Genomic DNA, 17,173 nt, shown 5'->3' on the forward strand with positions numbered 1-17,173 from the left:
TCCGTGAATGCTAAACCATGAAGGGCCGACTGTGCATCATTACTTCATGGCGAAATCGAACATGGCAAAAGCCAATCAGCTGTAACTCTTAGCGAGAGGCGGGGCATCTTTTTCTCAGCTGAGAAAAAAATGCACTATAATGCAAACGACTGCATTTAGCTACCATCCTATAAGCATTAAAAACATGAATAATATACGAAATTACTGGTTGAAGCTCCCATATCTGGCAACCATGGGATCAGCTTCTATGGCTATAAGTCTCGTTATTTAGAAGTTGTTTCATATGTACACCCTAGACCCGACTTACGTGGGGTTCAGGGACCAATCCAGGTAGTAAGTCGACATAGAATGTATAAAAAAATTTTTTTTTTTTTAATAAAAAATACTACAGTAAAATACAATACAGTAATAGTAATGAATAATGATGAATGGATACAGTACAGTGGTAACATCAGCAAGAATGGTTACAGTGTGACAGCACTTACCTTTAATGTAGTCAACTGGAATACTGCAGGGGCCCCATAATTTTCTAGCATTTAACCACATGGAACTACATTAACTTGGAAGCATTTTTACGACGCGAAAATCGTGTGTCATTTGAAAAAAATTTTTAACTAAAAATCTCTTTGATGATGCGTGGCCCGACGATGCGTAGAATCCACGGCGTAGTAAATAAGTCGAGGTCTACCGTGCGGAACATGATACTGATACACTGTATTCTGTACTTACAGTGGTCCCTCGGTTAATGAATGGTTAGATTAGCGAAATTTTTGGTTAATTAGCTCCCATGGAGATTTTCCAGTTAGATTAACAAGCAAAACTAAATAACGAAATCGCTTCGACAAACACATTTTGTTGTGTATAAGCTGATCAACTAATCTATATCTAGTAGTTGGTTCTCACGTTTGCATTAGTTTCAGTGGAATAAATATCAAGAATGTTGATATATAGAACATTTCCATTTTTTATATTAAAGTATTATTGGTATTTTGAAATTCAGTTTATGTTAAATAATGGAGCAATTACAGGAACGGTTTTGTGTACCCCATCATAAATGATTAGATACACAACAACACTTGTCAGTTTAACTTTGTTTAGTGGAGTAATTGCTCCGATTACATTGGTCTCTTGAATATTTTTTGCATTTTACGCATAAAGGTATTGGTCATTCTGAAATTTTAGTTAACATATTGATAATATACGGTGCAGAAATTGATTATGAAGAACACGAAGGCATTAGAACCAATGCACTCTGTAAAGAATGTAATATCATCGACTGCCTCTCCTGACAGCTGTTTGATCGCCATAAAACAAAGCTGCCAGAATACAACATACACCTCAAAGTAAGTTAAATACAGTATTCAATTGTTTTTTATTATTATATATTTTCAGCACTCTGTACAATACAGTACTATTGGTATATATTTAATATTTTTGTTAATTCTAGCTTCCTGAGTAGCATACAGTACATGCTTGTATGTACTTGCACATAGGTTAGACCAATTACCTATGTCCCATTGAAATAATAGACTCAGTTACACTTGAGGTACCGGTTGCTAAGCGACTCTGTGGAGCAGGTGTGTTCATTAACAGAGGACCACACTGTACACTATTTAACAATTGTGCTACTTCAAGCAACATTTGCATACATTACTTCAAGATGAAAATATGCAGCTAAAACCCAGCCGAGGAGAATTAAAATTAAGTTTAACACAACTGCCACTTTTAAGCCACTGGCTGCACTTGGCCTCAAAGCTCACCATAACAACACAAGCTCAATGGGGACAGTGTTTCACTGCCAACCCTTAGCAATGGGGCTCCCACACTCCCACTCCCTAAATATGCACTAACTGCGCAATTTTTTTTATTTCTCTATGTTTTTTTTTACCTTATGATAGCTATTTTTTAATCTTTTAGCACATTGTGTGCATGTAACTCTGAAAAAAATAAATAAAGTGGATTAAGTTATCTACGTCGACCTATATACGAAGGGGGGTTATAGACGAGTATATACGGTACCTAAAATTACGAGTTGAAAAATAACCATAACATGGTTTACAGCTCGGCCTGGTGGTGACGAATCTAACTTGCTAACTTGACAACAATGCCACCAGCGATGTTAAGTGTAACACTTAAATAAGCACACCACCAACCTTGTGGGAGCGATCATCTTAAGGGAGGGCAGTCATGGCTTACCACAAGGAGTGGGGAATTGCAAATGGAAGATGCAGGCTAGGGGGAGATGTGGGAGGGAAAGGGATTTGTTATGATTAGTGAGCGAGAATGCTGACTCCCAGGGCTGTACAATTTTAAATTTTGCCCCAACCAAAATTTTTATAAGCGAGGGTAGCTTTCGTTAAATAAGAAAGAGGTGTTAAGGTAGGAACTTTTTAATGGTGAATTTTCGTATCTCAAACGTTTGTTAAGTGAGGGATACCTGTACTGAATGCAGTGGTAAATCTCCGATTGTTGACAATGTTGTTCTATTGAAATTTGAGAGTTCATTTTCAATAGATCAATAGTTTCTCACCCCCCTTCACAAAAAAAAAAAATAAAATAAATAAATAAATAAAAAAAATAAAAAACTAAAACAAATAAAATTGTAACAGTAACATTGCTAGTGATCTTCTGAACTCCTGTGAATTCACTTTGCAAAATTTATCTAGCTCAAAATAATAAAAAGTACAGTAGTACAGCACTGTATTTGTAAATACAGTGCTGTACAGCCTAGGTTTCTATCACTTATTATAAAAGGGAATTCATGAATATACTCTACTGTATTAGTTTTAAGAATAAACTTTATGCACCAAATTCACATATTTTCTGAAGGTGACTACATTTCTGTAAGATTTAAATGAACAAAAAAGTATGTTTTGTGGAAAACTGTACCTTTGTTAAGCTGTCACTGAATTCTTCAATAGTCATCTTGTCAAGCTGGTGTGATGAAGAGTTTGAAGATGTTGATGTACTTTGGCCACTGTCATCAGAGGTACAGTCCTTAATTTTCACCTCCTCACTCCTTACAGCTTGAGGCTTTGTTAAAATGCCTGAGCCACATGGCACACATTCTTCTGATCCTTTAATTTCTCTTGAGACTTTCATGCACTCAACAATCCCATTCTCCTCAAATAAAGTTTCTCCTTGGAGTAAGCCTAGACCATCACTCGTATTTATGGCATCTTGTTCCAAACCTGATGCCGGCAAACTATTACACAGCTCAGAATTTAGACTACATTTCAAATCTCCTTTTACAGGCCGTCCAGAGTCCTCATCTTGCTCACACACCTGGGCTTCTCCCTCTATGGACAGCTCTGTTTCATTTTCATAGTCCTGTTGCAATTCTAGTCTCTTATGACCTTGGAATTCTTGAATATTTGAGTGAATGTCTCGAGTATCAAGAACATCTGACAGTGAATCTTTTGGTTGTACTTCCACAGAGAATTTACTTTGAACTACAGGTAGTTCTATTCTGTCTTTATCTTGGAATTCTTGAATTTCTGGAATATCAAGAACATCTGACAGTGTATCTGTTGGTTGTTCTATTAAGAATTTATGTTCAGAAGAGCTCCACAGAAAACTGAAGAGAGACCTGTTAGTCTCAGGACAGAAAAAATTCTGGCTTTGTTGGCTGCAAAAATTTTCTTTGTATAATGTGTGCTGGGGACACTGGCAGTTGTGGTCACCAAGGCAACCAGACTGGCTAACACTGTAGCAATATTGGTCTTCACCTTCCTTATTGTGCTGATGCTGTTCACTGTCATTGGTTTTAGGCTTGGAATTAATTTCTTCCTCACTTTGACTAAGAAAAATTTCTTTGCATTGTCTCCTTGTGTTCCAGTGATAACTGTATGGGTGGTTGCCCCAGTCATTATATATGGACCAAGTTAGTACAACAGCTGAACCCTGTAAATTAATAAGTACTTTATTACTGAAAAGTTTAAACATACAGTATAATTCTTTGTTTAATATCCAATACTGCATCCGATTTCACTATACTGTATTGGCTGCCCAGGGCCTCAGAAGGGTCCAGGGGTAAGCCCACTACAAGGGGAGCACCATCCCCTGATGCTCTTGGAGTATTAAGACTTGCCTAAGGTTTATAAAAACACTCAATTAAAATTAAGTAAAAAAATACAGTTTTATGGTTAATCACAGGGATTTTTTTCTGATTAATCATGTGAAAACCATTACAATAATTAAATGTACAAAGCTAAAATATTTACTACATACAGTAATACCTCGGTTTACGCGGTTCTCGTTTACACATTTCCACATTTACGCGGTAACCCGCCAGAACCGAATGCCCACTTTACGCAGTGCATCTACTCACATACGCGGAGAGCAGCTGGCGGTCCTGCCGCGCCGCCATTTTTGGATTCAAACCTCCCGCCATCTCCCGTCATGCTTGGACAAGCGGCGCGGGTAGGTTGCGCAGTGGATGTTTCTGTTGCGTTATCGGTGACGTCATATGACGTATCGGACTGTGATTTGGCCACGCATCCTTACCTCCCTCCGCCGCTAGCTGTGATTGGTTTAATGTAATATGACGTGCCCACCTGCGGGAGGGAGGGCAGACGACGCTTGACCTAGCCGCGTCAGTTACATCCCTCCAAGCTACACCGTGTATACCAGTATCTATTGTTCCGTAAAAATGGCTGCCACCGGACCACCACCACCACAGAAAAACCTTGTATTACCTGGACCCAGCCGCCCTAAGCCAAAGAAGATAAGACGTTCCCTAAGCTACGATGTGAAGTACAAGATTATTCAAGAGTTGGAGAAAGGAACAAAACAAGTAGATTTGGCTCGCCAGCATGGCGTGAACGAATCTACGATCCGGATGATAAAGAAGGATGCAGCCAAGATAAAAGAACACATGAACATCACAAAGTCTGCAGGTGCTTCAATGATCAAGTATTGTTAGAACAAGGAGCGGCTCAAGACTGAAAATTTGCTGGTGAGCTACTTGATTCATCAGGCTTGACGCAACATGGCACTGGACACGCGGTCAGTTCAAGAGTATGCACGTGAACTGTACGCAGCAGTGGCACGTAAGATGGGAATTGCAGAGCCCAAACCCTTCAATGCTTCCTCTGGGTAGCTGCAAAGGTTTAAGAAGAGGAACAAGATCAGCAACATTAACATTGGTGGTGAAGAAGCGAGTGCTGACGTTGTGGCGGCTAGTGATTTTCCTCCATTCTTACGTGAGGTTATGGAGGAAGGACAGTACACCGACGACCAGGTGTTCAACATGGATGAATCTGGTCTGTTTTGGAAAAACCTACCTTCCAAGACCTTCGTTGTCCAGTCTGCCAGCAAGTGTCGGGGCCGGAAGTTGCAGAAGGAGCGCATCACCGTCCTCTTTACCACCAATGCCTCAGGTTCCTGTAAACTCAAGTTATCGGTGATCCACACAGCCCGCAAGCCGCACGCCTACAAGAACATGAACATGACCAAGCTAAATGTCCACTGGCTAACCGGATGTAAGGCATGGATGTTCTCTGCTCTGTCACTTTCCTGGTTTGATGAATGTTTCGTTCGCGACGTGAAGAAATTCTGCGAGCAACAGAATGTTTCATTCAACATTTTGTTGCTCCTTGACAAAGCACCAGGACACTCGCCCCTACTGTTGGATCGTCACCCCAATGTAAAAGTGGTCTTCCTTCCTCCCAACACTACGTCATTAATCCAGCCCCTGGACCCGGAGTTAATCTGCAATGTGAAAGCTGCATACTCTGCAAAGAAGTTTAAGCTCCTGAACGACTGTACCAACACCAAGGATGAGTTGCATAACCTGGGTGACACCGATAGCGAGAGCAACGAGGACGAGGAACAACAGTTGGCGGATGAAGAAGTTCTCGTCAAACAGTTTTGGAAGAAATTTAACATCAAGAAAGATGTGGACTTCTTGGTGGAGGCATGGGATCAGCTGTCTGTAGCAACGGTTCGTCATGCATGGAGACATGTGTTGCAAGGCATTCCAGGTGGGAGGCAGAGTCAATCGGTGACTGGTGAGGTTCAGACTGTTGCAGTAGCAGTGGACCTTGCAAGAAGAGAAACAAGCTGCGCAGAGTGTTACAGCTAAAGGCTTCTCTGAGACCACCAACGACGACATTATGGAGGTGATAAGGGATCCTGAGGTGACTGCCGACGAGATGCTAGATGATGATGACGTCAGTGAAGAGGCAGGTGGTGTATCACGACAACATCAACACTAGCCATCAACAAAGCATTACCGAGTTTTTCGCCCGCAACCCACCACAGCCAGCCCAAGCCAGTGATAGTGACAGTGATGGTGACTTTGAGGGATTTGTCAGGGAGGCACTGACAACTATGGAGCACAGTGATAGTGATTCACCTGAGGGCCAGTAATCTGCCCTCTGCCTCGGAACCAGCCGCCATTCCCATACGCCGACCCATCTCTTCTACTAACGTAAGTGTTAAACCTAACCTTGATTTTTCCTAACATAACCTAACCTTAGGTAAGTGTTAAACCTTGATTTTTTAAAACATAACCTAACCTTACGTAAGTGTTAAACCTTGATTTTTTCTAACCTAACCTAACCTGACGTAGGTGTTAAACCTTGATTTTTCTTTTACCTGGTACAGTATATTATTCTCTAATTGATATTTCTCTTCTATACTATGTGAGTGTGCATACCATCATAAAGTTGAGATGTTATTTTTACTACAACGTACGTATTGTGTAGGCAAAAAGTGGAGTTTGGGGGTCGGCCCAGTCTCTATTTCAATTAATCCCATATGTTCTGTTAGTCCATTTACGCGTTTCTCGTTTTACGCGGACCTCCGCGGGTTCAATTGACCGCGTAAATTGAGGTATTACTGTACAATTTTCTATAACTAGAGTAGAATGCTACACCGGTATTCATTCTATGTAGCTGTATGATATAATTAATTAAACAAAAAGCCATTTGGCTGCTATATGTGGATTGTACAGTACAATCAAAGAGGTCAGAAATATCACAAAAGTTCTCTAAGAAAAACTGATGTAAAGTCACTTACCCATCCCAATGACTGAAAAACTGAATGCGTAAACAGAAACCGCTTTCGCTGCTGCCAATGACATGCTCTATCCCATTCTTGTCTCTCCTCTCTCTTCTCCCACTTGTTCCTGTTTCTTCTTGGGTTTTCTTGGCGATGTTGGTTAAGGAGTATCTCCCAGTGCCAGGGAGGAGGCCTCCTCATACGATTAGTTGTAAGTTTATCTCCAATTCCACTTCTACTCCATTTCTGTTTTCTCTCTTGGAGATCAGTACATAGTTGAGCAAACTGAAATAATATGATCCTGTTTCCATTTCCCACACATCCAGTATTGTAAATCTTCCCACTGTCTATGCCAGTCACTTGCTTGCTGCTGTTGCTGTTTAATGTTGTGGTGGTATACCATGGTGTTGAGAATGAGCTGTACTGAAGAGTGAGCAAGCATTGTGTTACTGGTCCACATCGATACTTGTTATCTTCTGTGTACTCCTGGCAACCATATTGACTTGGTCTCGCACTTCTCACACCTGGAAAATATATCACAATTAGCTACTATTAAAATACTGTACATCTACAATTAATATTTCCTTAACTACAATGGCACAGGCAAAATACTTCCCAAATTTTCCAGTAACCAATGATTTCAGTATACCCTGTACTGTATTTAAGTGACAAGACCAAACATCTAAGAAGGCAGTGAAAAATTGAACAGACGAGTATTATTCAGCTGGGCTGCAAATAAAGAGGAACAACTCGCTTAACAAAGTCAAAGAATCTGTGAAAGCAGTTACAGCTGCTCCTCGACTTACAACAGGGTTAGGGACACAAATCCAGGTCGTAAGTCGAATTGGTCGTCAGTCGAAAATGCTTAAATAATACATAGAAAATCTAAAATGGGTCTCTTTTTCTTCTCTACACAACAAAACTCTCACTTTTAAGCTCGCCAGCCATTTTAAAGGGAATTACAAACGAAAATTTTGTCAGTACAGAGCGCAATCACTAACGTTGGGAGTCGAAAATACGTAATTTGAAACAAATTTTGGTACGACTGAGGCGGTCTTATGTCTGGGTGGTCGTAGGTCGAGTATGTCGTAAGTTGACAAGCAGACACTTATAACCAAAATTAATCTGAAGATAAAAGCTGTTAATGAACCTAACATGAAGAAGGTTAATGCCTAAATTTGGTCTTATTGTTGTGTGAGGTTGAGTAAGCCAAAGTTAAGGTGTGCAATACTGGACTCTGGGCACTTCCAGACATCCACTGTGAAGTATAATAATTTGTTAAGTACATGGCAATGTTGGAGTAGACTTCTGCTCCACTTGATTATACAAAATTACTTAATTCCATAGAACATTTCTGTAATAGCATAAGGTTCCAAAATATATACAAAATATATATTATACAGTAAAGTGGTCCCTCGGTTAACGAACACAATTCGTTCCAGAAGGTAGTTCGTTAACCGGAACCATTGTTTCAATGGGATTTTGGGTAATTGGTTCCAGCTCACACTTTGAGGTGTGTATGTAGAAAGCTCCTGGTTGATGATGCTGATATGAATTTGAAGAGGGAGGTGGAGGAGAAGGGAGAAAAGAAGGAAGTGGGGGTGGAGGAGAAGCATTTTACTGCTTCTTGGAAGGTGAGTCACCTTCCATGAAAATGTCAGGAACCTCTGGACTGACAGATTCTGCAGCAGGAAAATTCCCTCTCCTTTTTGAAGTGGAAAGTTGAGGGCTAGCATCTTTTTCCTGCTGCCTTTTAGTGAAGAAAGTGTCAATTTTGGTTTGTGGGGCATTTCTCCTCCTCATCATTAAGTGATTTCTGAGGAAGGAGAGCACTTTGTCCTCAACACTAAACAAAACAGGTTCTGTTGTTTCCACATCAGGGTGCCTTGATGTCAGTTTCCTGAACATCTCCCAGTGGTACACAACATCCTTCAAATCTGAAGAAGACACATGGTCATCACTTTCCCTTTCCTCCTCACCACTGTCAGCTTCTAACATCTCATCCAGTTGCAGCAAGTCTTCAGTAGTAAGTGTGGTGGATGTAATCCTAGACGAGGTTCTTGAAACTCCAGGGCACGAGCAGTAGATATATTCAACAAGTGGTACAAGACTTGGCGTGATAGCCAACCGGTACAGGAACAGGAGCCAGCACAAGGAACTCCTCGTCGTAGGCAGGCCGAAGCCGATCTGAGGGAAATTAGCTAGCTAGGCAAGGAGAGTTGCTAGACATTACTAGGACAATAAATGAGGTCTTCTAATTACTCGACTAGCGCGGTACAGACATAGTACATCGGGACATAGTAAATGGACATAGGCATTAGACATAAGCATAGATATCAGACATGCTATAATAATATGTAGTAATACAGACATGTGAATAAATGGTACAATGAATGGTAACAGAGTCTTGGCGTCAGGCGTGTTCACATATCTTGTTATGTACATATCTATACACCTCCCTCCCCCTTTACGCTCGTAGTGCAATCTCGAGCGGCTACGGACTCTTTTTCCATGAGTCTGGGGGAGCGGCGAGGGACAATGGGAGGATCAACTGAAGACCTTCGTTCCTGGTCTGGGCAAGGGGACACAGGGGACGGGGAGGAAGGTTCGTCACTAGCGGATGGCACTGGGCGGAGATGGCGTCTGTTTCGCCACCACACACGACCACTGGGGAGGCGGACTTGGTACGAACGAGACTCGCCACGGCCCATGACGACCCCGACCTTGTCCCAGCGGTGTGACGTCGGGTCCTGGATTCGTACTTGCTGGCCGACGGCCAACCTGGGAAGGGTGCGGGCTTGGGCGTCATAGTGGCTTGTCACTTGGGCCATCCGGGCAGCCTCACGGCGGTCACACTCGTCCGCCTTGATCTGCCATTCATCTAAGAAGGACTGGGGGTGGGCAGGCACACAAGTACGAAGGGGGCGGCCATACAACACCTGGGCAGGAGAGCGTCCGGCAGGGGTAGGGGTGTTACGGAGTTCCAGTAGGCCCCTGTCGAACTCCTCGCAGTCCAGGTTCCCCGTCGGTGCTGTCTTGAGGATGAGGTATTTTACGGACTTTACCGCTGCCTCGGCGTGGCCATTCGCCTGCGGGTAATGAGGGGAGGTGACGATGTGGTGGACGCCCCAGCGTTCGGCGAAGCTCTTGAACTCGTGGCTATTGAACGGGGGCCCACCGTCGGTTCGGAGGCGGAGAGGCACTCCGACTTCCCGGAAGAAGCAACAAAACATCCGGATGACCCTGGAAGAGGTGGTGTCCCGACCACAGGGAACTACCACGGGCCATCCAGAGAGCCTGTCGGCGACCACCAGGAAAGACTTTCCGGCCACATTAAAGAAGTCGGCGGACACGGACTCAAAGGGCCGCTTTGGGAGGTCATTGCACAGGTACGGCTCTTGTTGCTGGCTGGGTTGGAGTTGCTGGCAAGGCTCACAGGCCTCAACCGTGCTCTTAATATCGGCGTCAATACCAGGCCAGAAGACGGTCTGACGGGCTCTGCGCCTGGTGGCTTCAACGCCGCGGTGGCTGTCATGGAGGCGGGATAAGGTGCGCCGGCGGAGGGCAGCGGGAACGACGATCCTGGGGCCGTACAACACCAGCTCTCCGTCCGCATAGAGGCTATCCCTTAGCTTCCAGAAGGGGAGGGCGGAGGCGTGAATGTCGTAGCGGTTGGTGGGGAATCCAGCGGAGACGTAGTCGAGGAGTTGGACGTATGCCGGGTCTTGAGCGGCGGCGATGCGAAGCTCCTGGAGAGTCCTATCGTCTTCGATGGAGGGCGTCGTCGTCGTCTTGTCAGCAAGAGAAGTGGCTGTGTGTGTCACTAAAGACCGAACGTGAGCAGCGGCCGTGGTACAGTCGACTTCATCTTCAGGTGTGGGGCGACTAACAGGGGCTCGGGAGAGGGCGTCTGGTATGCACAGAAGCTTCCCGGCGCGCCACACAGCTGTAAAGACGTAAGGGGCGGTCTTCTCTTTGAGACGTTGGAGGCGAGGATTTTCGATGGCGTCCAACGTGTAGTGATTGAGGATGGGTATGAGCGGGCGATGGTCCGTCATGAGGGTGAAATGCCCAAGGCCGAACAGGTAAAGGCGGCACTTGGCCATAGCCCAGGCGACTGCCAGCATCTCTAGTTCGATGGTGGCGTATCTGGTCTCCGTGTCCGTCAAAAACCTGGAGCCACACTGAACTAAGCGCAGTCTACCCTGGCCGTGGTCTTGAAGGAGGGCATATCCGAGGCCGTATAGACGGGAGGCGTCGGTCTGGAGGACCACTGGTAAGGACGGGTCGAAGGGTGCCAGGACTGGTGGTGACAGCAACGCCTTCTTAACATTCCTGAACGCTAGGTCGTGGTCAGGAGTCCAGAGGAAAGAGCGCTTGGGGCTCATGAGGGGGCGTAGAGGTTGGGCTGATGTGGCGATTTTAGGGGAGAAGTCGGCCAGCTGATTTACCAGGCCCATAAATGAGCGAAGGTCGGTCAGGTTCGCTGGAGTAGGGAAGTCCCTGATGGCCTTGACCTTCTCCTCATCAGCTGAGATCCCCTCTGGCGAGATGTTGTAGCCGCAGTAGTTAACTTGGGGGGCGGCGACCACAAATTTATCTTTGTTCAGGGTGATACCATGGGCACGACATCTTGTGAGCATCAGATGAACTCGGTTCAAGTGGGCCGGGAGATCATCGTCGAAGAGCAGGATGTCATCTACGACCTTCACGCAGTTGGTGACACCCTGCAGAGCCATATCCCCACGGAGGCAGTACGCATCCCCCGTTGCTGCGAAGCCCATGGGTCCGCGGCAGTGTTGGAAGCGGCCGTGGGGCGTGATGAATGTAGTGAGGTGGCGATCTTCTTCCGCCAGGTCGACTTGCCAGTACCCATGTAGTGCATCCGCCGTGGTAAAGAACTTTGCAGACGGGGTGACGCTGCGGACTGCTTGGATGGGCGTAGGCGATGGATGGGCGGGACGGGAGACCTGCGAGTTGAGATGGGTGAGGTCCACTGTGATGCGAACACCTACAGGCTTGGGTGCCAAGACCATAGGGTGGCACCACTCGGAGGGCTCCTCACCGGCGTGTCTGATGATCCCCTGCTGCACCAGAGAATCGAGCTCCGCCTTCACCTTGTCCCGTATGGCAAAGGGGATAGGCCTGGGTGTGTGGATGGCGAAAGGCGTCGCGCCAGGCTTGAGGTGGATTCTCATCGGGGGGCCTGTCATCTTCTTGAGCGGCGTCTTCTGGAGGTCGGGCTTGGAGACAAGGACGTCGCTGAACTGACGAAAAAAGAACTCCCGGGCGGCAGCAGGTGTGGTCATGGCTGAAACAGGTATCTCTGCACACCTGTTGAGGTGTGTCACGGCGAGGATGGGCTTTGGGAACTCGGATGAGACGATGGCCAAGTCCTGACAATGGCCACATGACAAGAGAGGGGTTTGGATGCCCTCATGGACGTGGACTGTGGCAAGGCAAGACTTGGGACCGAGCTGTAGTGTTGCCTTGAAGCAACCCAAAGGTGGAGACATCGGGGACCCGTCCGCTGTGAGCACGTCGTTCATGGCTGTGGGTGACAGGCTACTCCTGGGGATGTTGAGGGCGTCCAGGTGTGTTGGTCCAATCACCGTGATGTCCGCGCCCGTGTCAGGTATCATCAGGAGGTTGGAAGAGTTGGTACCGTAGGACAGACGAACATTGACGGGCTTGGGGGACCTGTCACTCGAGGTATCATCCACGCGTCGGCATCCTTTGTTGTTCTTGGGAGACGGTGGTGTGGACGTTCTGTCGGGCTGTGAAGAGACGTTTTGACCTGGAGATGGAGGCTTCTTGGTGGACCTGCAACACTTGGCGAAGTGTCCTTGCTTGTTGCAAACGTTGCATGAGACCTTGTTGGCAGGACATCGAGGTGTGCGGGGCCAATGGCCTTGAAACCCGCAGTTTCGACATGTACTATCAGCCGCAGGGCACTTTCCTGGACCGTGCTGGCGCTGACAGCTTCTGCAGGATTCGGGAGAAAACACTGGTGACTGTGACGGGGGCTGTGGATAGGACGCCGTCTGCATCTGGCATTGATTCCTCTTGTAGGTGGAGACGGCGTGGACTTGAGATGGCGATGAGTGTATAGCTGAGGCAGCCTCTCTTGTGGCCTCATACGACCTGCAACAGGTGACGAAGTCGGTGAGGGAAGAGGCGGCGTCGAGGGTGAGGAGTTTCTGAAGCAGGTCCTCGTCACGTACACCCATCAGCAAGATCATCTTGAGCTGGATCTCAGCACAGGTTACAGGATCGCCTGTACATAGGTCCACCTCGGCTGTTAGGTCCTTAAGTCGTGCATAGAAGTCTGAGAATGATTCCCCAGAAGCTTGTTTGCAGGATAGCAGTTCCCTACGACGCAAAGCTTCATTGCGGAGGCCACGGAAATGACTCTGCAAGGCGTTTAAAACCTCTGTCACTGACCTGGGGGAGTCAGGGGGGATGGCTAGCGTGTGCTCTAGGAGGCGTTGAACATCGAGGGAAATGCACGATCTTAATTGGATGAGTTGTTTATGAGGGGGCATTCGGTAGAGGTCAGACATAACAGCAAAGTCTTCGAAACGACGTCGCCATTGACGGTATACTTGATATGTTGCATCAGGTTGAAGAGGTGGGGGACTGGGAACTGAAGACTTGCTGTGCAGGGGTGTACTCGAGACGGCAGGCGGTGGAGGAGGCACGGAGAGGTCGACGAGAGTTGAGACTGGAGCAGGTGGTTGAGAGGGCACTGAGGTATACCCAAGGGGGATAGGTGACGTGTGAGGGGGCGTTGTCTGAAGGATAGATGAAGAGGCTGAAGCTGGCGAATTGGTTGTGGCAGCTGGTGAAGTCGTCCTCGTTGCCAGCAATTCCAATAGTCGCAGGAGTTTGTGGTTATCAGCTTGGTGTTGTTGTTGAAGTTGAAGGCGGTAAGCTGATGCCTCTGACTGTCTTGACAATTCCTCTTGACGTCTTGACCATTCCTCTTGACGTCGTTTTTCCTCCTCTAATTGACGTCTTTGGGCTTCCTTCTCTTGAGAAACTTGTAGGAAGTGGATTAACCGACGTATATCCTGGCTCCCATCCTTTGAATTTGGCGCGCCCGGCGTGTGAGGCGTGAGGGGGGGTGGGGGGGTCTGTGAGGCTTCGTCTACCTCATAATCCTCATCTAATTTTCCCGGCAAATCGTCGTGGTCAGACATCTCGTGTTTGGTATGGTTGCGATGGGAAAGACAAGGAGAATAAGGTGAAGTGCTATGTTTTCGTCAATGGACTTGCATAAGTGCAGGAACTGGCGGGCAAGTAAAAGAGTACTGACTGTAATATTTGTGAAGTGAGAGGAGGCGGCTGGCGGCGGTGGTGGTGGTGCTTGTATTCCTCCGCGCGCGGGCGAGCTGGCTCAGTGGGAGGAGGACGCAGGCAGTGGCCTGCGGGCCGGCGTAGATGGAGGATGTATGCCGGAAGTGCTGTCTTGGAAACTGGGCTGAGGGCGTGTCTGCTACCTGTAGGGCCGCAGAAACATAGCAAAGAGACATGAAAGGCACTGCACTTCACTTAGGGCACTTCACAAGGTCACAAAGCACTGTAAATCCAGGGGCACTGTGGAGTATATCTTCTGGGCGGGAAACAGACGGGGCCGGCTCTTGAGGCTTGTAAACTGTCGTGTTGGAGCTACTCAAACTGCGCCATGTGGTGGATGTAATCCTAGACAAGGTTCTTGAAACTCCAGGGCACGAGCAGTAGATATATTCAACAAGTGGTACAAGACTTGGCGTGATAGCCAACCGGTACAGGAACAGGAGCCAGCACAAGGAACTCCTCGTCGTAGGCAGGCTGAACCCGATCTGAGGGAAATTAGCTAGCTAGGCAAGGAGAGTTGCTAGACATTACTAGGACAATAAATGAGGTCTTCTAATTACTCGACTAGCGCGGTACAGACATAGTACATCGGGACATAGTAAATGGACATAGGCAATAGACATAAGCATAGATATCAGACATGCTATAATAATATGTAGTAATACAGACATGTGAATAAATGGTACAATGAATGGTAACAGTCTTGGCGTCAGGCGTGTTCACATATCTTGGTATGTACATATCTATACAGTAAGTTCCTGCTCATGAGACATCACAAGCTCTTCCACATCCTCCTCCTCCACTTCGAGGCCCAATGACTGACCAATGGACACAATCACCTGGTCCAACTCCGTTTCTTCCTCAAATCCCTCAAAATCATGGACTACTGATGGCCACAGTGCTTTCCATGCAGAATTGAGGGATCTAATGGAGACTTCTCGCCATGAGGACACAATCATTTTACAGCCTCCAGGATGTTGAATTGTGTCTTCCAGAACTGTGCCAGTGTTAGTTCAGGATCAGTGGAAGTTGCCTGATAACACCTCCTAAATATTTTCTTCATGTCCAGCTTCTTGAAGTTGCTGAACACATTCTGGTCCATTGGCTGAATAATTGATGTAGTGTTGGGAGGCAAAAACAACACTTCGACTAAGTCAAATCGAGCCTCCAAAGTGCTAGCAAGTTGAGGGTCATGACCAGGGGCATTATCCATAAGAAGAGCCTTTAAAGGGAGTTTATTGGTGGTTAGGTAGCTCTTCACAGAAGGGCAAAACACCTCAACAGCCCATTCATTAAAGAGCTGTCTTGTCACCCATGCCTTACGGTTGGACTTCCAATAAACTCCAAGTTGTCCTCTTACCACCTTTTGTTGCTTGAACTCCCTAGGGTTCTCAGAGTGGTAGACAAGCATAGGCTTCAGTCGGAAATCCCCTGAAGCATTGGCACCAAGCAATAGAGTGAGTTGGTCCTTCATGGGTTTATGCCCAGGTAAAGAGGCTTCATCTCTGGTGATGAATGTCCTTTTGGGCATTTTCTTCCAGAACAGCCCAGTTTCGTCCACAATGAACACTTGCTGTGGAAGATAATTTTCTTCCTCCACCAGTTTCTTAAACTCCACTACAAACTTTGCTGCTCCTTCCTTATCTGCACTGGCAGCTTCACCATGCCTAACAACACTAAAAATGTCACTTCTTTTCTTAAATTTTTCAAACCAGCCTTTGCTTGCCCGAAAATCTTCGAACTCTGTGCCATAAGAACCAAGTTGATCTTCCTTTAAATGTTCATAAATTTCCCTGGCTTTCACAAATAAATTCTGTAGAACTGAATCACCTTTCATTTGTTTTTCCCTAATCCAAATGAGAAGTAACCTCTCTGTTTCTGCTATCAATGATCTACCTTCAAACAGTCTGGTAGATTTCTCTCTCACTTTCACTTCCTTGAACTTGTCTTTCTGTGCAAGAATTGTCGACACAAATGATGCCGACATGCCATATTCCTTACTAAGCACATTTGTTCTAATGCCTTCTTCATGTTTCTTAATAATTTCCTGTTTCACTTGAATTGAAATCGCCTTTCTCGATTTCTTTGGTGTCATGCTGGACTCAATACAGTAATTTCACCACTAAAATTTTAAGTTCACTAGCTGTAATTAAAGATTATTTTCTTTAAATCAACACTGCACTGTGCTATATATTATCACTATGTAAAATAAATTTCAGTATGACCAATAATTGGACTGTAAAAATGTAAAAATAGTTTACTTTCAAGAGAGTCTCAAGCAAGATGCTACCTCTACTGACCAGATACACACTGACGCCTGCTGGGTGAGTCAAGTGACTGTTTGGTGCGCTAAAAACTAGTTTCTTGTACTTCAATTATGTTAAATAATTGTTAAAATGAATACAAATTTTAATATCAAACTTGTAAAATTATTGAATAGTACAACCTTCTTGATATTTACTAAAATGGGAACGAATTTAAGCCCTAGAACCGATTACTGTATTGGCGGACTAATACCACAGCTGGTGAGCAGGCGAAAACATGTTGAGAAGAATTCGTAAGGATTTCGTTAACCGAGTTGAAGATTCTTATGGAACGTAATTAGTTAACCGAGGGACCACTGTATATATATATACTGTATACAGTATTACCCCGCTTTACGCGTTTCTATGTTTACGCGGTACCCCACCAGACCCGGAATGTTCACTTTACGCGGTGCATCTGCTCTTTTACGCGGAGAGCGGCTGGCGGTCATCTCGCGCCACGCCATTTTTGGATTCAAACCTCCAGCCATCTCTCCCGCCAACCA

The 17,173-nt window shown here is 45.9% G+C and overlaps 1 protein-coding gene across 1 annotated transcript in view; it reads right to left on the reverse strand.

The window, feature by feature from the left end:
- Positions 1 to 2,835: 2,835 nt before the first annotated feature.
- The window catches only part of LOC121859392, a 38,463-nt gene continuing 24,125 nt past the window's right edge, over positions 2,836 to 17,173 (reverse strand). The window contains exons 2-3 of the mRNA XM_042356174.1: positions 7,024 to 7,529; positions 2,836 to 3,903 (exon numbers count right to left, since the gene is read on the reverse strand). Coding sequence (XP_042212108.1) covers positions 2,851 to 3,903; positions 7,024 to 7,529 — 1,559 coding nt within the window. The 3' untranslated portion in view covers positions 2,836 to 2,850. The remainder of the gene's footprint in view (positions 3,904 to 7,023; positions 7,530 to 17,173) is intronic.

The sequence above is a fragment of the Homarus americanus genome, unplaced genomic scaffold, assembly GCF_018991925.1.
Source record: "Homarus americanus isolate GMGI-L3 unplaced genomic scaffold, GMGI_Hamer_2.0 scaffold7626, whole genome shotgun sequence".
Taxonomy (NCBI): domain Eukaryota; kingdom Metazoa; phylum Arthropoda; class Malacostraca; order Decapoda; family Nephropidae; genus Homarus; species Homarus americanus.